Source organism: Buteo buteo, chromosome 10 (genome assembly GCF_964188355.1).
Source record: "Buteo buteo chromosome 10, bButBut1.hap1.1, whole genome shotgun sequence".
NCBI classification, from domain to species: Eukaryota; Metazoa; Chordata; class Aves; order Accipitriformes; family Accipitridae; genus Buteo; species Buteo buteo.
Window position 1 is genome coordinate 8,930,174 of NC_134180.1, and position 25,634 is coordinate 8,955,807.

General features: G+C 43.4%; 2 protein-coding genes across 4 annotated transcripts; one reads left to right on the forward strand and one right to left on the reverse strand.

The window, feature by feature from the left end:
* Window positions 1–3,212: 3,212 nt before the first annotated feature.
* On the reverse strand, window positions 3,213–20,445 carry NUF2 (NUF2 component of NDC80 kinetochore complex). 3 transcript variants are annotated; one of them, XM_075038490.1, is made up of 13 exons: window positions 19,494–19,641; window positions 18,346–18,420; window positions 16,771–16,847; window positions 16,024–16,085; window positions 15,184–15,281; window positions 14,508–14,581; window positions 12,590–12,686; window positions 11,593–11,655; window positions 10,683–10,820; window positions 9,557–9,697; window positions 8,572–8,747; window positions 6,589–6,724; window positions 3,213–5,534 (listed from the first exon to the last, which is right to left on the reverse strand). In XM_075038490.1, exons 1-13 carry the CDS (start codon window positions 19,614–19,616, stop codon window positions 5,385–5,387), a joined length of 1,410 nt encoding a protein of 469 aa, XP_074894591.1. In that variant the 5' UTR covers window positions 19,617–19,641; the 3' UTR covers window positions 3,213–5,384. The 3 variants fall into 3 exon arrangements, with proteins under 3 accessions (XP_074894591.1, XP_074894592.1, XP_074894593.1); XM_075038491.1 differs by lacking the exon at window positions 19,494–19,641 and adding an exon at window positions 20,407–20,445 and having other exon boundaries at window positions 3,214–5,534; XM_075038492.1 differs by lacking the exon at window positions 19,494–19,641 and adding an exon at window positions 18,859–18,882 and having other exon boundaries at window positions 3,214–5,534.
* Window positions 20,446–20,595: 150 nt separating this feature from the next.
* On the forward strand, window positions 20,596–24,957 carry LRRC52 (leucine rich repeat containing 52). The gene is made up of 2 exons (XM_075038493.1): window positions 20,596–21,393; window positions 24,704–24,957. The coding sequence occupies exons 1-2, from the start codon at window positions 20,769–20,771 to the stop codon at window positions 24,955–24,957; spliced, it is 879 nt and encodes a 292-aa protein (XP_074894594.1). The 5' UTR covers window positions 20,596–20,768.
* The last annotated feature ends 677 nt before the right edge of the window (window positions 24,958–25,634 follow it).

The window sequence follows — 25,634 nt, forward strand, 5'->3', positions numbered from 1 at the left end:
AGGGACTGTTATACAATACATAGCACAGCAGGAGCCAAACCTGAATCTGGCCCCTTGGCACTACAAAAACAAAAGCGACACAAGGTGATAAAGACTGAGAGGAACAAACCTGATCCAATCCCCATCAGGTCATACACACACACAAAACAAAAATTTGGTCTCTACCTTGCAAGACATCAGTGCAGTTTTTAAGAACTCTGGAGTCACCTTACTGTTAGAGCAACAGACTACAGAACAGCAAGAGAGCACCCAAACCTTTGGGGGCTGAAGAAACAGAAGTGTATTGCAGCAGTGCTGGTATACACCTACCATTTATTTTCTTACATCCACTGGTATAAAGTCCACCATAATCTATATTCTGCAAGCATTTTCATAGAAATAGTAGCACTAAAAATACCACAAATTAAGAGGGTCCCTTGAATGCCAGAGATCAACTAAGCGTGAAATGCTATGGAGTTTCATCATGTCACATGGGTGTCCCCATTTAGAACATTTCAAGAAATGGAGTGTTCCCTTTTTAGCTTTGGAAAAAGACGCATTTTGCAGGCAAAGAGAATTTGGATATTCAGCTCAGAGTTTTCCTTATTTTTATTCCCAGGTATCTCCAGCCATTTATTTTTACTCTATTATAAGAGGGATTACCCTTAACGAGTCTGATGGAAACATCAAGAAAAATCTTTCCAAAAGGAAGATGTCCCTCCAGATACAAGACTTCAATGCACAGGAGCATTTATCTGCTAGATGCATTTATTTACCAGATTCTGTTTGTTTGTTCCACGCCTCACAGCCTCCTAACTTACACATACTTCACCTCAACATCAAAACACAGCTCCATGTATATGAGCCTTTCACACTCACTCCTAGAGTAATCACCTGCAGTAACTACAGGGAAGACACTACCAAGTGCAGGCTCTGTTATCTCCTTTCTCCTAGCTCGTACATCAGCAAGATAAAGGGAAATAGCTTTAGATGGAAACATCCGTTGGTAAGCTTTGGAGGCTCACCACCAGCTAAAGGTGGCTTCAGTGCCTGAGCAAGTTTTACTACAGGTAAAAGTGCACTTGAAAGCCGAGTACCACTACTGTATAACGCAATGTGATTTCATGGGTACTGGCAACCTCAAAACACCCTTCATATCCTCCAGTTGGAAGACAACACCAAGAAGGACACAGAGGCTTTTTGCAGTTGTTTGGATGGTCTTCATGCAAAACTGACCATCAGTTGTCCAAAATCTTTATATAAAAAAAGTTTTAACTCTTAGTTTACCTGGTCCTGACTAGTCCTAGGATATATGAATGTCAAGCTGCAAAATTGTTATTCTGGAGCCACAGATTCAGCAAGTTTCCTTTGGCTTCCTCAGCAAAGCCGTGGCAGAAACAAAACGTGAATTCACGACCGCTATCTGTGCCAACAGCCCCACCAAGTGGCCAAACACACCTACAGCTCTTCCAGCTCATCCTACAACCAAAGCAGAAACAGCTCACGAAGCACTGTTGAAAAATACAAAACTTGCTTACCTAACCCAACCCTGCTCACTTTGCCCAAAGCCTAACAGAAAGAGGGCTTCCAAGACAGAGTTCTGAAGATCTTCTTTCCAGCAAGACTGTGGTGTAAAGGCAAAACAGAGCAGTGAATAAAAGGCTTCCTTCCTTCACAAAGAAAGGAGCAGCAAGACATACAAGCAGGGGAAGAGGTATCACGCAGCCTCTTAAAGTTTTGTTCATGTTCACATACTGTGCTAAGCCATAATTTAAGTTGCCCGCCCATTTCCCATCTTACCCATTACTACTTTTTCTACTTGCAAAGATACCAAAGTTTGTTTAAATTCTTTAAAGAATTGGAACAAAGCCCTGTCCTTCCTCTGAGACAACATATCCTCATGGGCAGGAGACATTTACCTTCCGTTTTAATAGTTTATGGCGTGGAGCCTGTGCAAAGGAAGGATGCTTACAAATAACAGGAAGTTCGAGCTGTGCTATCCATACATATATTCTGGATGTTCATATGTCTGAGCTTGTAAGAGATTATTTTCATCTCCATGTTACTGTACAGCACGCTCCCAGCTGCATATGACAACTGTACTGGCAACCTCCATGCCCTCTCCTCTACCCACTTCCCCCCATACACACTTTCTAAAAATTCTAGGATAAAACTGTTCAGCTGTAAGGAAGAAGTTTTGGGGACAGGCTACGGACAAGCTGGCAGACAATCCATCTTAAACTTCCTGCTGGTGGAAAGTGACCTTCTGAGTGGTAACCTATATTCACACTGACCTTCTGGGTGATCTAAGCTACTGCCTCATCTATGCAGGTTCCCTAAACAAAAGCTCTAGTAAGACCCAGACCATGCTATATCAGAGCACAGAGCAAGTGCCTGCTCTATATTAATCTGAATGGGCATCAAAGTTACCTGGTTACTCAAACATACAAGCAGAGGTGTAGAGCCACGTTTAAAGGATATTTATAAAAAGATGGAGTAGACATTAAATCTCACACATAGGTTAGCATGCTCAGATCAGGGCTACATCCTGCCCTGGTTTCCCAAACATCACCTAGCTTAACTGCAGCCCAATGCAAATTTGCTACAAGCTTTATGTAGTATATGAAACACTAAAGCACATTTAAAAAAAAAAAATCAAACACACATTTAAACAGTGTTATGCCAAGCTATATAACTGCTACTGACATTCAATTATTCTCACAGGTAGACTACAGAGAAGGCTGTGAAAGTCTCATTCCACTAAGTCTACCCTGGCTATTCTCTTCCATCAGCTTCATGATAGATGTCCATCCATAACTTGCTTACTTAACAGCAGTGTTGCAAAATAAAGGAGTCCTGCAGTTTTGCTCGATTTAGGCCTTGGCAGAGGGCTCGAGGCACTTAGACATCAGTACTAACAAAAAATACAAACAAGAAAATTTTGAATAACACTGCCCTCTTGAGGGAAATTGAGCTGTATCAGCTTAGCAAAGCCATCCTCCCTTCACTGCTATTCACGTCACACTAAAACTCCCCCCACTGCCTTGCCATATGTTTCAAGATCAGTAGAAGTTCTTGGAAAGCAGCAGTAGACTCACACCTAGGAATCAATTATGTCTAGATAAAATATAGATTTGCTTATGCTTTATTTATAGGTATTTTAGGTACAAACAGACAGGCTACTCTGAAGGCACAAGAGCCTATTGGAAATACATAAACCTGTCCCTATAAAGCAGAAGTTTTGTTTCTTCATGAATTGCAGCCTTTTATTTTACCCAACAGCTGGTGTTGCAAAACCCCTGAGAGCAGGGACCATAATGTAGCATTTTCTTTGTCCTGCAAATTCCTAATCACTGGGCTACAAGCCTAAGAATCTTGATATGCATTTTCCTGAAGGACAGTAAACTTAACCTGTCAAAATCATCTGCTGGCTGGAGTAATCCCTTGCAGTATCCATTTGAAGCTTTTGGGAATCTCTTTCTCAAGAGCTGCTGCAACATCCAGGCTGTGGAACACAACATCCAACCAGTCTTTATGAGAAAGTAGATACTACTGTTACATTTATAGAATACCAAGTCACATGAGTTTACTTTGAATATCTATAGCATCACAAAAAAAAAAAAAAGATAAGCCACACCCCAAAATTCTCAGAGAAGTTAAAGAGGGAATGCTTGGCTTCTGTTATCTTGTCAAGCTGGGATATAGACTAGACTGACATGGGAAGCAGGGATGTCTCAAGAAAGCTCAGGGAAAACTCTACCTAAGCCTTGCCATCTGTCTTCAAGAATTTCCTAGTATTCTAAGTCTGGAAGTACCTAAAAATTATCACACCATTTTGCACAGACATCAAGTTCATTAGCAAACACTGCCAATGAGAAGCAACATCTTCCTGTAGATAGTGCCTGTGTCATCAGCTAGAATCCATGCTATGGCAAAGGGAGTGGAGCACACCTGCATGTGAAGAACATAATGCTTTAACCCACAGCACAAAAAGGAGGTATTCATTAAAAACTACTCACTTTCAAAGCACAATACCCAAAACATGACTATTCCACGTGTGGCCTAGTGCATGAAATCCATAAAGAATTCTTCTGTGCCTTGCATGTACTTAACATCTTTAGCTCTTGGAAAAATTGTCTACCTTAGCAGTTAGACTTTCACTAGTCTCTACACCAGATGCTGCTGCATAACATTTCAAGACTGTTGGGATGAAGAGTACACTCACTTAACACAAAGTTTGCTACACACACACACCCCTACCACAGGCTATATTTGGTGGAAATGGAAAAACTGTATGAGAAGCTTTGTACTAGGTCAAGTTTTGCAGATTAACATGGACTTTCACTGAAATGTCTCATGTGTTACAATGTAAGAAAAAAAACCAAAGCAAAATATTAAAAGGGTCTGATGTCTCAGTAAGAGCTTTAGAAGCAATGAACACCTGCTGTTCCTGACTTGCTAGCACCTCTAGCTAATAACAGAAGTTGAAGAATTAAACAAAACCAGAAAGATGTTATCTATACAGGCTTGAATCCTACTCCCTTCATTGAAAAAAAATTCTAGTAGTGCATGTTCCTACAAATGTACAAACCAAAATTTTTAAATTGGAATGTTATGCCAAGTCAGTTGGGAGAATGGGGATGGAAAAGACATAAGAGAAAGAGGGCTAAATATCCTTATATCAACTATTTTAAAAATTAACATTTTATTTTTTGAAGTAATTAAAAACAGCGGCAAACTGAGTGCCATTACAAGTTAAGGTACAAAATACTCATCTATGTATTTTTTTTTTAATGGGACTAAGCACCCAAACACAGAATTTCTAATAAACACAGACGAGGGTTCAATACCCCACAGAGAAGAAACGAGTTCAAGAATCTAGAGGTACTGTACTGTTAATTAAAATGAAACTCTTGAGTGTTTAGTCACCAATATTTGTGATGAGAGAAAGTTGGCATTTACATGGACGCTACTGCACAATCAGGATTTAATCTTAATTGAATAATGGTAGTGGAATATCACCTTTTACTGACTTATCGTGAACATTGCGTCCATTCAGGCCAGACCAAAGCACCAGGTCTTCCCAGATCAGTTTGCAGAACAGTTTCTACAAAAAGCAGGATTCTGTCTAAATGTCAAGCAATTTGGTGTTAGCAAGACTTGCATTATTACCACTAAAATCAGATACCAACTGAAACAATACAAACAGGCTCAACAGTGTTTTCTTAGCCACATTAGGGAGCTCATGATGTCAGATCTGTCTAGAAAGCTAAATGTGCTCTGACATGGTTTTTGAGAAAGTTGGCTTTTGCTTGGAATAATTATCCTTCCCATGCAAAGCACAAGCTTTTGAGTTCAGATATGAGTATAAACATAATGAAAGTGGAATACAAGTGAAGACAGGTCTAAGAACTACTTCCAGGAGTCTGAAGTCTAAGCAGCCCCTTCTTCAGTTCAGCAATTTTATCTTCTCTTGAGGCTGCATAACTCTTTGCTGTCTTAATGAGAGAGTCATGACGCTTCTCCAACCCAGCCTTCAGATTTAGGTATATTTCCTATAAAGAGGAGATAAGGGGGAGGGGGGGGGGATCCATTAGCAAAGTTAACACTTATGCTTTATAAGGATTTAAGTGAGAGTGGTCTGGTGGTCTTAAGGTACATTTTGAAATCACTTGTCCCTGGCTTAAGCAGCAGCATTCAGAGAACACAGGGAAGTTACAAAATATCAGAATAAGAGCAGCCACAAGCAAAATCCCAATATTTTGATTCTGTTGTAATTCTAGTGGTCACACACAGCACTAGCCCAATATTCACACTGCTACTGCCCCATTCTGTGTTAACCTGTGTCACCAAGGTCTCTGCCACTGTGACTGCTACCATTGTTGTCCCAGCACAGACAGTACTTCAGTAATGAACAGATAGTATGAGATGCTACAAGCAGACTGTGATCGCCTACTCCCAACCCATCAGGATTTCTGCCCCTTTCCAAAGCTAAGTGGGACAGTCATCTTCCTGAAACCTCAGGAAGAAAGCATTTGTGACATGGCAAGTGGTCCTGTATTTGAGGGAGACTGTTGAGAGGGTTACAGTACTGCCCATCACTACAACATGAATGTAAAAAGCCTCACTGGTCAGGTCTCAGGGGCCAAACAAAAAAAGAAAAAAAAAAGTCAATTGCTTAGAGCTGGAAGTACCATGATACAAAAACAAACATCATGGAACTAGCATAGTATCTGCTACAGGCACAGATGGGAAAACAAGTTTAATTTCACTTCCCAAAATACTGGGCAATCACACCATTCCAGAGTCTTTCCTCTCAGGTCTGCAAAGCCCACTTCTCCTGTGGGCCAGCTATACAGCCTGCAGACATGAGAACAAGCCCTAGCAACCCAGTGGAACCACAGGCAGGAATTGCTCTCCCTTCCACTATTCACACAAACCATCACCTGCACAGCCTACTCATTTTTAGGGACAATAAGTGTTCTTCTATCTACACAGCCCAAGTTAAAAAAAAAAAAAAAAAAGGGGGGGTGTGTGAGAATACCAAAGAGGATTCCTTTAGGGGGAGGAAAAAAAACCAAAAAACCCACACCACACAAAAACCCTCACCTTGGCTTTCATTTCTTCTTTTTCAGCATTCTCATTCAGCTGCTGAATTTTGAACCTTGTCTGTTGGATTTCCTTGTGAATGGCTGTCACTTTATCATATACAGCACCCCTCTTCTCCTGAACTTTGTTACAATATCTAAAGGTGGGAAAAAAAAGTTAGTACTGAGCCATTTGACTAATTCCAGATTAAAATTAACCCCACCACAAGCAAAGCTTGCATTTTATGAGCATGAAACTATCAGCTTCTAGAAGCAATGCTGCACAGAATTTACTTGCTTGAAAATCTATCCAATTGTTAAACTAGAACTTAGGTACAAGAAGTGAAATTCAAAGTGGATTTAGAGGAGTATGTTGAAGATTCTCAGTGGCTGCCAAACAAAGCAACTCAAGTGACTCCAATGGAACCAACCCAACAGACAACTGGACACTGCATCTTCTTGCCTTTGAGTAATGCAGTACAGGTGTCAGTGGAGAGCCCTGCCTAAAGGCCAGACACTGGACTAGGTTAAAAGCAATACAGCTGCACTGGATGTTTCAGCACAATTGAAAGTCACAAATTTTCCTTGGCCACAGATCCCCTCCCACCAAGTTAGAGCTCTAATCCCATACATTGACATATATCATCTGCAACTTCCAGTCCATCATTTCACTGCATTCCAAACAAAGACTAAATATATTTCCCCAGATGGCAGGTAAATTCACATAGTTCCAGCTGTGAGCTGCCATGTAACCAACAAAGGGTTAGCGTGGGAACAAGAGATCTACTCTGGCTTCAAGTGCAAAAAACACCTACCAGTTTATACTAAGCATTTGTACAATAATTACAGTTGGAACTATAGCAGCTGCTTTCTCTAAAGAATGGTTGAAATCACTCATACTTAGCAAGAGCCTACTTAAATCTTCCTACGTCAGGGGAAGAGTCAAGACACATTCTCTCATTCACCAGCAAAAACTCTTGTTTTCAGACCAAGGTTACCTCCCTTCTCCTCTTGCTTATCAAAGCATCTAATTTTATCACTCAATGGAAATATCTAACACATTAAAAACAGATAAATCAGCAGCAACTTCTAACATAAAGGAGCATTAGATTATATTATTTTCGTTCTTTATTTGGAAGGAAAAGTAGCTTTTAATTAATCTCCTTTAGCTGGTACAATACACTAAATGAGGAGCAAAGGAAGCCCAGGAATCTTGTTGCCATTCTACACAACACACAAGCCTTATCAGCATGACTGAATCTTAGTTGACTCTCTCAGCCACGTGGAAAAAGCTCTCTTCCATCATAGTTAATCTCTCCAGCCAATAATTTTCCACATTCCTTTTCCTATCCATGTACCAAAAAAATGTTATATAATAAGCTGTCTCCATAACAGTTCAGCACTTCTAATCTCACAGTGAAGCCACGACCTTACAATGCTACAGTTTGCTGCTGCAGAAGTGACTGCTGTGCTCTAAACAGTGCCTTGCAACTTGCCTTTAGCATATGGTAGGAAGGAAGATGGGCTAAGAGGCTTTGATCAAATGACACTTTTCCTTTTGTTTTAGAAGCATCATGTCAGGATAATACTCCTCTGAGATATGAGCCCCATTTCCCCATGGGTCTTGAACATCTTTGATAATGAGCAAAAGTGGCAAGGGAAATTATGAAAAATTCATGAAAGGCAAATGGGGCTTTGTTGAAGTCTGATAAGTTGGAAAATTATCCCAATGTGACATTCTCTTTAAGAAGATAAAAGAATCAAGAATAAGCATTATAAATTAAATTAGTGCTCCAATAAAAGAAATGCTGTCAAGTCACATTGCAATTATTGATTTGAGACCCCAAGTCCCTGCCTGCAGCATTACTGGTCTTCATACAAAGCTATCCCACATCACTCATTTTCTTGTTACTGCTAAGCTACGTGTTTGTACCAGACGCGAACTTTGGTAGCACATAACGAAGACATAAAGTAGCATCAGGCAGAAATGTCAGCTCATCCATACTCAAATACAGTGTGCTTATATTGTTCCACATCTTCACGCTTCTTTTTTATCCTTATTTCAGCTGTAGACAGCTTCTCATGTTTTGCAGTGACCAGTCTCTTTAAGGACATTTCATCTGTCTTCCCCTTTTTCAGCTCTATCTGAGCACTCTCAAGCTGGTCTTCCAGATTTCTGACCTAGAGTACATAAGTATTGAAATAAATTAGGGGCGAGGGGGGAATCAAAACAGCATACCCTGTTATAGTTTACCAAGATTAGAACTAGCTTCCTTCTTTTTGAAGATCTGATTACTAACTAATTCTCCCATTTAAATCCCAGTTCCCTAGTCTTTATCTGATTTTAAATATATCCAAATGTGCAAGATCCCATCACTTCCCATGATTTTCAGAAATTGCTATGAGTTCTGCTATAGCTCTTAGCCAAGGGTAATTTGAACATAAGCTATACAAATATCCAAAAAGACTGCATACCATTTTTCAAATGCTGCTAACAATTGCATTCTCCCCAAACTGAATAGCAAATAGCAAGGTACTGTATTGTGACAAACATTTCATCAGGGAACGGCTGGCTTAGTTATAAAGTTAAAGGCACTTAAGACATGACTTTTCCTGAAGTAGTAATTTTTTGCTCTTAGTTTCTGCTCTCTAGGCAGAAGAAACTGGATCTCACTTTTCTTGTTCTTCCATCATTTCCCACGAACCACCCCAAGACAGTTCAAACTATTTTAGGTCAGGTTTCCATGGCAACAAAGGCTTTCTTTGAATATTAAAAGTGGTCAATAGTACATTAGCTAGTGGCATGCAGCAAAGCAACAGCTATGTTTTACTGATGTTTTTAAGAATAAGATTTTAAAGTTATCCAAATGCTTTCTTTTTGGGGAAGAGGAGAGATGGGAAATTTCAAAATACAGACATTTACTGATGATCACCTATCTTGCTTAGACACTAAATTCTCCCTAAACAGATATAACTGGAATAATACAAACCTCTGATAATACACTGGCCAGTCTCTCCACATTTGCTCCCTGTCTTTCCATCTTCTTTTGATATAACTGCACCTCCAGTTGGCATGATGGCAGAACCTCAACTAGGTCTCTATAACCTTCATATTTCTCAATAACTTCTTGCTGTAAAGAGAAAAGACTTAAGAAAACAGCTTTGGAGTTCAGCCATTATCTTGTATAGCATTAATGCATGTTGACTTTTGTACCCATTCCTTCATTGTTTAGCATACACTAGAGTTACCATTTAGTAGCTACCGAAATGACATCTTCAGTTTGCATAAAAAGCATTTATTTGGAAAGCACAGGAAAAGTGACATACAAGTGTTATTACACTGAACTAACTAGCTTGTTACAAGAGCTTTCAGGACAGAAAAAAAAGCTGTCCAGTGAATAAGTTCTATACTGGTAAAACAGGAGTTACGCAAAGCATCATAAAAACAGATGTCTGGAATTAAAGCTATAAAGTTTACACCTTTGGAACAAAAATACCTAGAGAGACAAAGTTATGCAAGCTTCACTGATGTATGAGCAATCATGAACTACACAGATTTAAAGACTGGACATCACTATAAAAAAACCAAAAAGCTAGGAAGGGAACTCTGTGTTCAGCATACTAGTGGAGACAGTCATCAATTCCAGAAACAGTGAAGGATAACAGAGACACTATGAAGCATGTGTTCTAAATCCAAGGACATTTGTGAGCTGCCAAAATATTGTCATCTCTTGAAAGCAAACAGCCAGATTTAGTATAGTAATATATTATTATATTAATATAGTAAATATTAACATAGTAAATATTAACTATATATTAATGTAGTATACATTCAAGAGTTCTACACCTAATTTCACAAATAAACAGTCACTCATCAAGGCCAAAGCAGCAGTAAGTGCAATCCTGCTTTTCAAAAAAAAAAAAAAAAAGCCACCAACACAAAAAAAACCCAACTCCACCCCTACAGCCAACCTTCAGTTTTCTCTCAAGTTGTGACCTCATTTCAGACTAACGACTGTATAAGTCATTCAAGAAGCAGTTCTAGACAATGACAGTTCAGTAAAATGTGCTTTTTCTAATAGAATATCTCCTTGTGTGGACAGAGGAAAACCTCACCTTGGATTTCTTGAGTTTCTTAACAGTCTCTTTCATCAGTTCTTTGTAATTTTTCAGTTCCTCTGGACTCTCCACAATTTTTGATTTCAGCTGCTCTTGTTCTTCTTTCAAAGTAGCCATTGTCACTTTAAGCTCATTCTAGTTAACAAGAGAAACACTTTCAATATTAGCAGTTAGGTGAACAAAGAGAAATTGTGAGGCATGGTTTGCCAGGATCTTATGACTAGACAGGTTCTATTCTCTGTTGTAAGCCATTCCTCATTAGCAAGTTTGTTTTAAAAATAAATTCCTCTCAACAGCATTAACATTCCCAACCAAAGCAGTTAACAGTCCATTTTGCTCCCCGAACATGCTTACAGGGGTGCAATACTGAGTCACAAGAACAGCATTTAACTAGTACTCCACAAAAAGCCTGCTAGCTAATACATATTACTAGCAGCTCTGTCCTTCAGAACCCCTCACCTAGGACAACTGAGGCAGTCACTGCAGGGTTTCAGAGCCAGCTGTATCAACCTGGTAGAAGAGCAACAAGCTTCCTGTTCAACCTCTCAAAAACCTCCTGTTTTGTTCCCACCAGGTGAGTGGCTACCTCATTAGCTCTTCTATGCACCTAAGGTAAGCCGATGGCTCCTCAGAAGTCCAGATTTCTTGCCCTTTTACAGATAAGCTTCCAGAACACAGACAGAGCTTTACATTGCAGAGTTGTGTATTTAAAGTTAACAACAAAACAAGCTAGTGCAGTAAAGCTTCCGTGGGGGAAAATGAAGCCAAATCAGTTTTTTAAAAAACTAATAATCACCACCTGAACATTACCTTGCTCCAAGAATAATTTGATCCTAGAAAGAAAGATGATCTATTAGTTGACCTTAGCTGTAAGCTACAGCCTACACCTACACAGAGGTATACCTACCAGTTTCCGGGTACTCTCTGCAATATCTGACTTCTTTTGTGAAATCACTTCTTGCAATGCTGTCTAAAAAAGCAACAACATTTAAGTAAGCATCTCTACAACTGCTACCTCCTTTACCCTTCTATCATAGATCTGTCTACAAGAAAAATCCCATTTATGGTTTCTTTGGAGTGCCATAAATAGCAGACAAAAATTGCAGCCTGTAAGATTTAAAAGACAGGGAACGAGAACATTGTCGCAAAAGCCACTGGGAGCACTAGGGATGCGAGACAGACTACTTCTATTCTTACTGACCCTGGCAGCATTATACACACACAACCTTCTTTGCCAGAGGCACTGTTCTTGAGAAAAAACGAAGTTAATGCAAGGTCCCCAATAATATAGAAGTCAAGCACATGGTTAATAATATTAATAGTAGAGACATGACTTAACGTGACAAAAAAAAAAAAAAAACAACAACAAAAAAAACACCTAACCACAACTTTTTTGGGTTTTGGTTTTTTTTCCAAAGCAGCTGAAAAGGTTACCTATGAAATCTTAGAGGCAAGTTGCCATTGCTGGGAAGTTACCCCCACAATCAACTCTACTCTTTTTGCCAGGCATTCCCTTGGGTGACCCTTCTTAGGCCTCGTTTCCTGCCATGGATCACCTCCAGTTCTTCAAATCCAGGTGGAAAAAGGGAAATGTACACATCGCACTTCTCAGCAATAACACAGGTACCTCCCAAGTCATTGCAGTAATGCATTTCAAAAAGAAAGAGCCAAATACACTTTTGTATTCCCTAAGTCTTATCTCAAGTATGTTTCACATTCCTTACAGTGAAATGTGCTAAGGGTTAGACAAGACACTGTGTTGCAATGACCTTTGTTTTAAATCAGAAGAGTCCCCTTTATCCTTTGTAGAAGTAGGTGGCAGGGAACAAAATCAACAGAAATAAGGAACACTCATGATCAGAAGCCACTGCAGCATTTCAGAGAAATATATAACAAGATCATACTTGTTTCCGACGGTAGTCTTGCCTTAGTAGTTGCTCCAGTTCTCGAATGTTATCTGTCAGTTGCTTGACCTCTGCTTGATGTTCCACTGGAACAGTGCTAAGCAAAAAATAAAGACATTGGACAGTTTCAACATCATTATAGTCAGGTCAGAGTACAATAGATAAAAAACCCACAAAAACTCTCTCCGAAGAGTTTACAACCAGCAACTTTAGTAATCAGGGCAAGACAGTCTCAAATTAATACATCTTACTTTCCTTTGCGTCTAAGATTTTGTAGCTGAAGCATAACCTAAAGAGCTATTTTGGCAAGAAGTGGTACAAGCGTAACAGAGGACTAAATTTAAAGATCATGTTAAGCACAGCACAAGAGAACAACACTTCTACCAATTTTTGTGGCGATTTTCATTTATGAAATTTGCATAATATTACCTGCCATAGAAACAGCTTGTATTACGGTAGGCCTATAGCTAGCTAGAGAATCTCCTGTCTAACACATACCAAGAGCAGCTATCAGAGAAAAAACTCTTTGTTTTGAAAGCTATCTTGGAAACTAGCCATCTCTTCATCCTATTATCCAGAAGCAAAAGCAAAACTTAATGGTGCAAAGACACAGGCAGTATGACTAAATGGCCTGAAACAGAACGGGGCAAACATGTCAAATAACTAAGGAAGACAACTTTACCCATCTATTTGGTTCAAGATGGGCTTCCTACAGCTATTGGAGAGATAAAGACATATCACTAAAAGCTAACGATAACAGCAAGAAGTTTCACCATAATCCCCAAAATACAAAATACGCTATCGTCTCAAAGCAACCATATAATCCCAAAGTCACATTTTTATTTTCTGCCAGGAAGCCTTCTAGCTTAACGCTAGTAGAGCTACTTCTGTAACTGAGCACAACCCAACAGCAATGTCTATCTTCTGGCTTATTTCCCAGGGAGGCTAACCAGCAACAAAGTCAGACAAGGGCCAAAGGAGAAGTCAAGTCTGCTCAAATTAAGAGTTCCTGCAGTAGTTATCGCACAATTCTGTCAAAACACACAGCTTAAACTACTCAGTTCCTGATTAGGCACCCCATATAGAATCATAGAATCATTTAGGTTGGAAAGGGCCCTTAAGATCAAGTCCAACTATTAACGTAACACCGCTAAATCCACCACTAAACCATGTCCCTAAGCACCACATCTACACGTCTTTTAAACACCTCCAGGGACAGCAACTTAACCACTTCCCTGGGCAGCCTGTTCCAATACTCGAGAACCCTTTCGGTGAAGAAATTTTTCCTAATATTCAATCTAAACCTCCCCTTGTTACTTGGGAGAGAGACTGACACCCACCTCGCTACAACCTCCTTTCAGGTAGTTGTAGAGAGTGATAAGGTCTCCCCTCAGCTTCCTTTTCCCCAGGCTAAATAACCCCAGTTCCCTCAGCCACTCCTCATCAGACTTGCTCTCTAGACCCTTCACCAGCTTCGTTGCTGTTCTTTAGACGTGCTCCAGCACCTCAATGTCTTTCCTGTAGTGAGGGGCTCAAAACTGAACACAGTATTTGAGGTGCAGCCTCACCAGCACCAAGTACAGGGGGACCATCACCTCCCTGCTCCTGCTGGCCACACCATTTCTGATACAGGCCAGGATGCTATTGGCCTTCTTGGCCACCTGGGCACACTGCCAGCATTCAGCCGGCTGTCAACCAACACCCCCAGGTCCTTTTCTGCTGGGCAGCTTTCCAGCCACTCTTCCCTAAGCCTATAGCGTTGCATGGAGTTGTTACAACCCAAGTGCAGGACTCGGCACCTCACCTTGTTGAATCTCATACAATTGGCCTCAGCCCATTGATCCAGCCTGTCCAAATCGTGTGCACTGAACAGGAAAGTCAAGTAGTACATCTCACAGCGCTTACTCCTCATACTCACTTCAGTTTCTCCAGCTTCGCTGCTGCCTCCCGATTTGCAGTCTCTAGTTGTTGGTGTTTCTCCATAGCTGATTTCTGCAAATTAAATATTCAGAGATATTTTTAATTTTAGCAGAATACTAATTCTCTCTGGGCTTCTTTTAGAGCCCTGCTCATCATCATTTCACATGACACGCACCATCTCTGAACTACTTGAAATATTCAGAAGAGAAGCCACCTGCAATTCTAGCTTCAGCCCACTGACTGTTACATCTATCTTTTCTCAAAACGATGCGAGGTGCCAAACCTTCGCTTACCAGGCTAAGCTATCAAATAAGTTACTGGAAAAAAACTTCAGATAATAGCCTAAGTAATAACTTGGTCATGGTCATACAGAAACCTTTACAATATTGACAAGCTCATCCACTCTTCTAAACTGATGTGTTTCCTTAGGGGCTTTGCAAAGGTTTTTCTTAAACCATTTACAGTAGCTGTGTATGCTTATAATATTTAATATAGTTGTACAAGTTTTACATAATATTAAACTGGTACCTTCCTGTATTATTTGGCTACATTTAAGATTCCAATGTGTTATGTAAACATGCAGTTAAAACCCCACAACCTTTATGTTCCCAGTTCTAGGTTAACATTAATTATACTTAAATAGGTATCTGGAGTAACATGGCACCCAATCTTACATAGTTCAGTTGTAACGCCAAGTAGACCTCACGTCGGAATTCTCTGAAATTTACAAAGTTGAGAATGCCACTCAAAAAGCGAGCTGTCCTCTTTGTTTCTGAAACAGGAATTGCAAGCCATCACTATTCTGGTTTCCACATGCATCGCAATTGTTTAGAAAAAGTTGGGCAAAACATAATTCAGAGAAGAGACAGAAGTTACAAAACAACGGAATCCAAATTAGTTCTTCCCCTGCTCACCTTGTAAAGATTTCACAGACTACACAAAAACTAGCACCAAGCCACGAACTTACAATGTCTTAGCAATTCTATGCAATACAGCAAATGAAAACAGCACCTAAGAGGAACACTATTAACATACAGCCTCTCATTAAAACAGAAGTCAGTGTCAATCTTCTAATACAACTCTGAAGATAGAACCTCACTGTAACTATCAGGCTAACTGAAGACAGCAGTTTGAATTGCAGGGACATTTGGCTCCTATATTATTCCAGAGTTGCCAGGATAATTTTCATTAGCATCTATTCTTACACTATTTCAATCATGTCACAGTCCACGCTCCAGACCAGCAGGTTCAAGAGACTCATAGCATTCAGAACTACCCTCAGTTATTTAACTGGATTAGCCTACATAAGGAATAAGGAGAAGAACTGCTCATTAGAACCAGCTTGTCTAAAGGACACAGCAAGGGTCAGAAGATTAGCTGGAAGCCACGGACAGTTCTCTCTGTACTAGATGCCCATCTGGCTATGCCAAATGAGAAAAAGCATCTGGATATCAAGTAACACCCACTACCCCAGGTGGATTACAATCCACAAGGACTACAATGCACTTGCTTACTTGGGTTTAAAACATCAGCAATTTGAAAATCGTTAATCCGGCACACTGGAAGTAAGCGCTCCCTGCAAAGAAAACAAAATACAACCTTATCTGGAGTGACCATTATTCAGTTTTTGTGTTATATCCATTTATTACAAAACAGATCTTGTCCTCTCATCCCAGAGCATATGTACAGCAAGCACAAGACAACAGTAAGTCTCAGGAGAATAACACAGTAGGACTCCACACACAGATCAGTACTAAAAATTTGTGTTCTTACAGCATCTCACAGATTTCTATAGACAAAAATGCTTGCCTGTAGAACAACTTTTCATCTTAATTAGGGAACTCCTGTGCTTAACTGTTAGTCAGTTCTCCCCTTACGACTGAAATGAAGCTTAAAGTCTAATACTCACCTCATTCCAACAAAGATATAGAATTCAGACAGCAAATTTATACAAAAGGTATTTAAGATCCCTCTTCTAGGTGTAATCATGACCCTCTAGCCGTTCAAAGTATAGATTTGTGCTCCACCTTGGTGAGGCTGGATTATTTCGTTAACACGTTCATTTTGACAAGATAGCTGCCTGCTGAGAATTCTACTCTATTAAACATTGCTGTCCCCTCTTAATCTGCAAATTTCACTTTGCTCAAAGCCAACAAGCAGCAGAACCACCATCAGCAAAAAGGCATAAAGCCCCACTGCTTCTAGAATTTTGGACCTTTACAAGTAATAGCAACTGAACAGATGCAGAATCTTCTACTTACATGTGAATATACAAGTTACAAACAGGTAGAAAGCCTTCAAATATCTGTGGATACATTATGTCAACGTTGACTGGCATCTAAAGAGTAAAGAGAGTCAATGCATAAGTAGACAATACTTAAACAAAAATATACAGGTTTGTTTTCACAACATAATTCAAATATATTAAACACACTGAGGATCGTCTCCCCATCCACAGGGAACACATGTTAGAGGCTGAAGAATGCCATCAAGTTAATCAGCAGACTATTTTAAGTGTGAATTTTGACTGGTCAAAATACAAAAAGACAATAACAACTAAAGCAGCAACATCACAAACTCTGAAATTTGATCTAAACTCTCAGTTTTAATTTGTTCAAAACTAGTGCAGAAGGACAGTCTCTACATTACAGACCTAACAACAAGCTCTTCCTTTAAACACCCTAAAATTCACACACTCAATTTTTTTTTTATGAAGAAGTCAGAAGGAGAAGGTAGTGGTATACTGTCACCTTTTTCTGGTATATTAAACCTCATAATACAGTATCCCAGATAATGTCATTGCCTGTGAAAAACTGAGTTATCTGGTGCACATATGATCTTCTGTTTCAGTTTATCCAAAAATGGCACAAGACAACACTATTTATTCTCACTTTCAGGAATCAGTTCTTGTCTAACAGAGACAAAAGATAAATCAAGCGTTAATCAACAAGGTATCAGTTAACCTCCAGCTACACCTCTCCTTACTTTCCTCTCAGTTAATGGAGGCAGAGATGATCAAACATTAAAGCGACATTTACTTTCCTTCTATACCAGTCTAACATCTAAGTAGAGACCCTCCTCCAACGATGGCCAAAAGGCAGATGCCCAAGAAGACAGTATGTGTTTTCAAGGCCAGAGATGGCATCCCTTCATAAGCTTGTCCAATCCCTCCTGGACCTTACAGACATTTCTGGCACTCGCAGCATCTCAAAGAAAACAACTCACAGCTTAGCCACAGAAGGAGAAGGCTCTCCACAGAGCCTTTCCTTACAGCCTACAGTGGCAAGGGAGCTCCTCTTCACGCCCACTAGCTCCTATAGTGGAGAAGGAAGTATCCTCTCCATGAAAAAAAAAAAACAAAACAACCAAAAAAAACCAAAACAAAAACCCCAGAGGCAGCACACCCACAGAAACACTATTTCTATAAGTATCTGCAGCTGAAGCCAACTTCAAGACCAGGAGCAAGGATCAAAGCAACTTCTCAGATGTAATCAGCAAGGCCTCAGCAACAACCCACAGATGATGCTTCCAGGTTCATTTCATGGGTAAATGACCCATGCTGATGGCTGCACTGCACTCTCACTCCTGCCTAAGTGAACAGACTAGTTGCCTCCCTAAACACAAATGCCCATAGGTATATAGCACCTCACACACAAGTTTTCTACAATAGAGGCAGAATTTCTAAGCTCCCGTTCACGCAATTACAACATACAAAACAGTAAGCTACTTGCCATTTGCTAGTGAGAAGATAAGAGGGACATACTTCAACATTTAATTTGTAAGGTGCAATATCTTTTTCCTTTCACATTTCATTACACCTGCCACTACAGACGTACCATGTAGAAATGCTCCAGGCGGATTCCATATACCTTCTGCAGGATTCTCATGTAAATCATGTGTAAAACTTCAAGCTGCAAGAAGAAAGGACATGAATCAGTATTCCATATGATTGAATTATTCAGGGCTCCCAGACTAGGTCATAAAAGTAGTTCTGCTTTTAACACATGTAGGCTGATTTCACTGAGTCACCAAGACTAACAAGTTTTACTTTCCAATAGCTTGCAGTTCAAGCATTACTATCTCATAATACAATTACAAGAGACAGCAATCAGCTCGGACAACTACAGTCCTAACTGCTACAGCTATGTATTGTTTTTTGTTACATTGCTGCTCACTGAGCAGTTTTCAAACCAAGTGACACCAAAACCAAAAAAAGTCACAGAAACTATAATCCCCTAGCAAAGAGTGCACTTCATCACATTATTAAAACAGAGGGGCAAAAAATACCTACAAGCCAAACAGTAATTAATTTACAGCACTAATCCATGATCAATTCAAATCAATCTTACTTCTTAAAAATGATCATCCCATCGTTCCCTAGAAGAGCAGGGCCAGCCTTCTCCATCATCAGGCACAAGCATTTACATAGCAGCACAAGGAATCACACTGAGGCACCAATTCAATTTAAAGCCACTTCTCTTTTGTTGAGGACACTGCAAGCCTGCACTAACATTAATGGTCAGACAAATACAAGAAAAAAAAAAAAGGGGGATGGAGCAGGGAGGAGTTGCTTTTTACAGGATTGGTTTAGAAGCATTAGTCGATCAACAAAGCTGTTGAAACTCTGACACTATGCCATACACAGCGGCTATTTCAACCTAGTTTCCACAGAACCGAGGCAGACAGACTGTAGTTTCATGTCTGCCCGTTTACGAACCCACCCCCTTCCTGGTGAGGCTTGAGCAAGCTTCTTTCAAGCCGAAGAGAGAAGCTCCAGGTCTGCCCCTGTAACTCCTACGAGACTAATCCGCCACACCAGAAAAACCAATCACTTTACTTAGAAGGCGCTGCTGTACGCCAAAGACCACGCAAGCCGGGGGATCGATCACCCAAGAAACCACCCGGCACGCAAAGGCCTTCCTCCACGGCGGGCGGGAGGCTGCCCGAGCGCGGGCCGCGGCCTCCCCCGCGCCCCCTCACGCACCTTGGGGTTGCCGAACACGTCGCCCTTGACCAGGTTGCGGGCCTCGGCGCCCGCCAGGACGTGGGTGCGGAGGTAGCTGATGATGTCGTCGGGGCTGTAGCGGGGGAAGGTCAGCGTCTCCATCCCGCCGCCGGGCAACGGCCGCGCCGCCAACCGCCCCTCGCCGGCCGCAGTTTGAATTTGGCGGGCGCCGCCTCCGCCCCCGCCCCGCGTCACCCGCGAGCCCGCCGGTGGCCTATCCGCGACGGTGCCGGCGGGAGAGGGGGCGGGGCTTGGCGAGGCTCCGCCCCGCCCGGGCGCGCGGCGGCCGGCGGCCGTTAGGGGCGGGGCGGCCTGAGGCGCTGGGGGAGCCGGGGTGAGGGGGGCAGGAGGAGGAGGAGGAGGAGGAGGAAGGGCGGCGGGAGCGGGGGAGGAGAGCGAACGGTCCGGTCGCCGTGGCTGCCTCGCCCCTGTGTGGGGTTCCGCAGCTCCCACCGCTTCCAGCCGGAGCGCCGGGCGGCTCCCCTGGGCCGCCAGCGCCCTGCCGCTGCCAGGGCGGGCCCCGCGCCTTGCCGCCCCCGGGGCGTTGGAAGGCCGCCCGCAGGCCGGCTTCGTCGTGCTGAGCGCTGCACGGGCACCTACGGCCAGCGGCCCTCTGTCGGGGGCAGGGCGGGTCCTCCTGCTGAGGGGTGGGCAGGCGGAGGAACGCCGCGGCAAGTCAGCAGAGGGAGCTGAGGCGGCTTTGGAGAATTTCTCCTCGGTAAAAACGCCTCTGGAAGAACCTCCTTAGCTGCCTTCTCCGGCCTCCAGAAAGGAGACAAAGCCAATCCAGCGCATTGCACAGGGCACAAGTGACCACCGCTCGGATTTTGACACCATTTGTGGAAAAAATTGCACCGTTCACACCCACCCTGCACAGTTTCGATGCTCTCACCTGATGCACACCTTCCCCGCACATCCACTCGGCCAAAAGCGGCGCCCACTCGGCCAGCGAGGTCACGGCACTGTCCCCGAAGCCAGGCAGCTTTTGCAAGCCGTTGACATCACAGAGGTGTCAGCTGGCACTGAGTGCGACATGGAGACGCTCCAGCCACCATTCCGCACTTGCCAATGTAGAAACGGGGCTCGGTTTCCAGCCAGGCACTCTGCCAAGGAGTCAGTTGAGTCACGGACACAAAGCGCTTCCCGACAGCCTTGCAGCTGGACACCTCCTCAGCATGGCTGTGATGGTAATGCAGCTTCCATAGGGCTGCTTGCAGTCCCCAAAGGGCTGAGTGGCCTGGAAGGTCTTAGACCATGTCTCCTTCAGGTATACCACAGCCCCTGAGCCTCGTGTTTCTTTTGGGGATGGGGATGGCATCGGAGAGGATCAACTGCCCAAGCAGGTGTAGCTGTCAGTACCTGGAAGTGAACTGCACAGGGCAGCAGTTGCAGGAGTTCCCTGCGGCCATCCCGCTGGACACCAGGCAGCTGATTCTGGTGGCAAACAACGTCTCGTACCTGCCAGCAGTGGAATTGAGCTTCTTGGCTGATTTGGTCTATCTGGACTGCAGGAAGAACCTCTTGGGGGATGACCTGGATTTCACTTTCATTGGTGTGGCCAAGCTTGTCTATCTGGACCTCAGCTTCAACAACCTCACACAGGTCACCTTCAGCACCTTCTCACACCTCCTCAGCCTGGTGGTGCTGAAGATCTCAGACAATCCCAACCTTGTAGCCATCGAGAAGGATGCTTTTGCCAACAACACCTGGCTGAGGCACCTGGATGTGAGCCGGACAGGCTTAAAGTTCCTGGACACCAGCACTGTCCGGGACCTGCCCAACCTGAGGTTTCTGGGGCTCAGTGACAACCTGTGGCACTGCAACTGTTCCTTTTTGGACTTCATCACCTGGATGACAGAGAGCAACGTTCTTTTTCCAGGTGAGAGCTGTGTGAGCAGGACCTCCCTCCTGCAGATCTGTGTGGAATGGATGGGGCCCTCTGTTCTCTTTCCCAAAACTTCAGCTCACAAGGCTGTGCCGCTGCATGTTGACTGTGGGTCCCATCTTCTGGTGTTGCACAAAACATGGATCAGAGCAGCTGGGTTACACGCGCTTCACCCACAGAGGGTCACAGTTGCTTACACCCTCAGGACAGTCAGGGAGGTGTAGCCTGTAGCTAGGACATTGCTGCTGCTCCAAAAAGCCTGGCTCCAGCCTCAGGAGGTGTCCCTGTGCCTGTGAGTCACAGCACCCCGTGGCTGCAGTGTCAAGAACAAGGAGCCCAACGTGGCTCTGGGGAGATCTGCACTGGGAAAGCTGCTGCTCTGAATTTCCTGCCTTGGCTCCAGCTGCTCTGATCGCTTGGTGCTGCTGCAGTACCAGTATGTCTGTAATGATCGGTTAACCACCACCACCACCCCCCCCCGTGGAAATGCTCTCCTGCCTCTGTTCTGACTTGTTCAGGACAACCTCTCCAGCCCTGAGCTCTCCACCGTTTGGCCAGTGTCCCCTTCACCTCAAACACCTCCCGCTAGCCTCTTGTGCACAACGTGCCTGGCAGGTAGACCTCATTTGTGCAACCTCTACAGCAGCCATTCTGCTCAATGGTGGACACAAAGCTGGGTTGAAAGCCAATCAGCTCCTCTTCTGCTCTCATCCCTCACTGATGGGGTCTCCAGGAAAAGTTTGGGTAGTGTGGAAGCCATTGCGAGTTCAGCTGCTGACTTCTGTGGGACTGTGATCACACCCTACTCCCCACTGACCTATTTCTGTACATGAAGAGTGTACACCATACCCTTTGCCTTAAGAGCACGGCAGCTGTTGTTCTAAGATAGATAAAAATTACAAATCCTGCAATCTCCAGCTGTCACGGTGCTCCTCAGCCCTCAGAGCAGGTACATTTGACTGATTCTCTGTGTCAGATTGTGACCCAATGCTCAGAAGTCAGCAAAAGACCTTTTGCTGTTCCCATGGGAGCTTTGGTTTGGGTCCCAGCTGACATTTGATGGTCAGAGTGACACAGAACACAAGTTGTGCTCAGAAAAGCCTCTGTATCCTTATGGCTGGGAGGGTCCATATGTTCCCCCTCTTCCTCCTGAACCCCAGAGCAAATTGGCTGTCCTTTATTTGAAGTTTTCCAAAATAAGAAATGTATGTGCAATGCAGGTGAGCACTAAGTCCCACAGGCTGCAGCAGCAGAGTGCAGCTTGCTTCTGAATAAAAGCCATTTCTTGAATACAAGGTCTCCAAGACTTCTTTCCTTACATCATCTAGGATCACAAAATCAGCTGTTTCCCATCATATTGAGGCATTCTACAACTGGGCCATGGACACTGAGTGTTCATGAGGCAGGGTAATCACCAGTTCCCTTTCCCAGAAAAACACTGGTCCCAAGGGCAAAGCTTTGCTCTGCAGCTGCAGCACATGAACTTGATTTTTCCAAACTGAAAAGGAACACAGCACAGCACCTGCTAACAAAGAAGGCTTGGTTTTCAGTAATGCATGACAGAATGGTGAGAGAGCTGCAAAAGAGAAACTGAGAAAGTGTCCATCAAATAAGAAAGGGCCACAAAAGAGCCCATGAGGAGAAAAGGGGATGGCAAATGGAAGCTAGTGTTAGGACAGAACCTAATTAAGGACATCTCTGTGTCTTACTAGGTGTAGTAAGCTCCCTATAGATGGTAAAGTCTTTTAATTTCCACATACAGGTTACAGGCAGTTATGGAACAGTGTAAAAAAGTACTGTTCTTAGCAGTAAGATTGGAGATAACTCACTGAACCCTGGAAGAGGAGAATAAAGCTCATTGCAGGCAATTTGGGAGGGTAGGAGTAGGAAAGGCAGTGGCAGGAAAGACTGGGGGTATGAGTATGGATCCCTGCACTGTCCTCTGGAAAATGGGAAAGCCAAAGAAACCAGGGAGCCTGCAGAGGCTGCTCCACTTCCCTGCTCTCTTGGGCTTTGCTGTATCCTGGCAAGATGCTGTGGGTGAGTCCACAGGAAGCCGTGTGCCTCCCAGGACTGGTGTGAGGGCTGTGCAAAACTTTCACGCTGTGCAAAATTTTCACACTGCCGGTAAGTGTATGCAGGCTGGACACTGTATCACAAACACCCGCCTGCCTTTAGGCAGGGAAGGGCAGCTCCCTCTTTGTTGGGACTGAGATGGCCCAAAACCGAGGGCTGTGACAGGAGCTGACAGCTCCAGTGCAAAGGGATGTTGGGACCAAGCCCTGAAATCTGCTGCAAGCAGATCCTCATCCTGGCCTTTAAAAAGCTACTGCTGATTCACAGAACACCTTTGCGCGAGTGTTTTGTGCTTAGCTGGATCTGTGCAGTCTAGGCGCTGACACAAAGTTGCCCACGTCTAGATAGATTTGGGTAATAGAGAGATAAAAGCTCTCCAGTTACACTCAGGACAATGAGAGATATCAGCATGAACACCACTGTAGCTATATCCTTCAGTAATATACGAAGTAATGTAATATAATATAAATCCCCTGTAGCTTGTTCCTCTCCACTGCTTCCCTTTTTCTCAGTCGCATCCACCCAGCGCATCATGCAGTGACCAGCCTGTGTCTAGCACAGTGACCGTGTCTGGTCTGAGGAATTCAAAATCTGCAGGTGAAGGAGAGGGCCATGGCTGAGAGCACGCTGTGCTTCTACAGACATCAAAAGGAAACAGTGCTTTTTACCACGCTCACTCAGCCTTTGCTAACTTCAGAGGGAAAATCCAGCATCTGTTTTATCACCACGTATATTACAATACGACAGGGTATAGTCATTATTTCAGTGGAAATGAATCATTGATGAGTTTCCTCCTCTTCTCTCACAGAGCAGGTGAGGCTATGCCTAACTGCAAACCACTCTTGTTGTCAAACTTGACTCCCTGTGCACAAGCCTCATTATTCCAGCATAATTTAGGCTATATCACTTCAGAAGGTGTTTGAGATTAAAAGGAACAAACACAAGTGCTCTTATATTAAGATAAAAGTGCTCAATCAGCAGAGATCAACCGTGCAGGGACAGCATAGTCTGACAGGCAATATTTTCCTATGGAGGCAACACCGCCAGAAATCATTCTGGCAACAGGGCAATTGCGGTTTGGCAAGGGCTTGCCTGTCCGCTTTTACCTAAGCCACAGAGGGAGGGGGGGTGAAGTCTGTAAATATTTTTCAGGAGTTTAGCAGGACTACTGATCATTAATGCTTAAGACACAGGCAAGAGAGTCTTGCTTCTGCTTTTCCCTCTGCAGATGCTGACAACATCACCTGCTACACCCCAGAAGGCCTGCGTGCCCTGAAAATGCCTGCAGTGGAGACACAGCTCCACTTCAACTGCCTAACCCGGCTGTACAAGCAAGACTACATCTTTCTGTGTCTCATTGGCTTCTGCATATTCTTTGCCGGCACCATGGCAGCCTGGCTGGCTGGTGTCTGTGCTGTTGTCTACGCAGTCCACACTTCAAAGGGGGAGGAGGAGGAGGATGAGGATGATACAGTCACTTAGGATCAGCCCTACAAATCCTTCTGAATGCCTGTCATGGGAACTGAAGGCAGGCCCTTCCTGCCCAATTTCCCACATTATGTCCCATTCTAGATGCTATTTTTTTGAAGTGAAATAAAACTGCAAGAGAAGAAAAGTCTCTGTGCTCCAGTTTCACTCACTGTGCTACCTCCACATTTCTTCTTCCACTGGGACTCAGGACATTGGCAAAATATTCATTTGGGGGGGCATGAGAGGTGTGCATAGTGCCATGCATTTACACTCCCGCTTGACCATGAGACCACATAAAAGCATGGTCACAGGGACCGGCTTGAGGAGGTACAATCTGAAATATGGGAAAGGCCCCAGCAGTGTGCTATAGCCAGGGAGTTCACCAAGGCATTTTGACCAGAAAACCCAGCAGAGCGTATTGGGACCAGCCCAGATGGCTCACTGGAGCCCCAGGGAGTCCAAGAACTTTCTACTGTGGAAAGGCAGGTATGTATAAAGAGATTAAAGCCAGGACTGAGAGGCCTGGGATCCCACCGAGTACTGCTTTCTTCCCCATTATGCTGGCGACAGCAACAGATGCCATCTGTCCCCCTGCGGCCAGACCCCCTGTACCTCCACCTGTTTATGAACATTTACAGAACTGGAAAGTCCAGCTCCAGTTTTGTATCACATATCCCCAAAACTGGAGT

Bases quoted from the DNA above. Each gene is read 5' to 3' on its own strand.
- NUF2 (XM_075038490.1), bottom strand. From the start codon at position 19,616: ATGGAGACGCTGACCTTCCCCCGCTACAGCCCCGACGACATCATCAGC. The intron at 9,698-10,682 runs GTGAGGTTTTCC...TTCTCTTTACAG, and splicing joins AGAAACTCAAGAAATCCAAG to CAAGAAGTTATTGAGAAATA. The intron at 6,725-8,571 runs GTATGGATGAGC...TCCCACCTTTAG, and splicing joins TATAAGCACACTGTATTTGA to ATATTGTAACAAAGTTCAGG.
- LRRC52 (XM_075038493.1), top strand. From the start codon at position 20,769: ATGTCTCCTTCAGGTATACCACAGCCCCTGAGCCTCGTGTTTCTTTTG. The intron at 21,394-24,703 runs GTGAGAGCTGTG...TTCCCTCTGCAG, and splicing joins GAGCAACGTTCTTTTTCCAG to ATGCTGACAACATCACCTGC.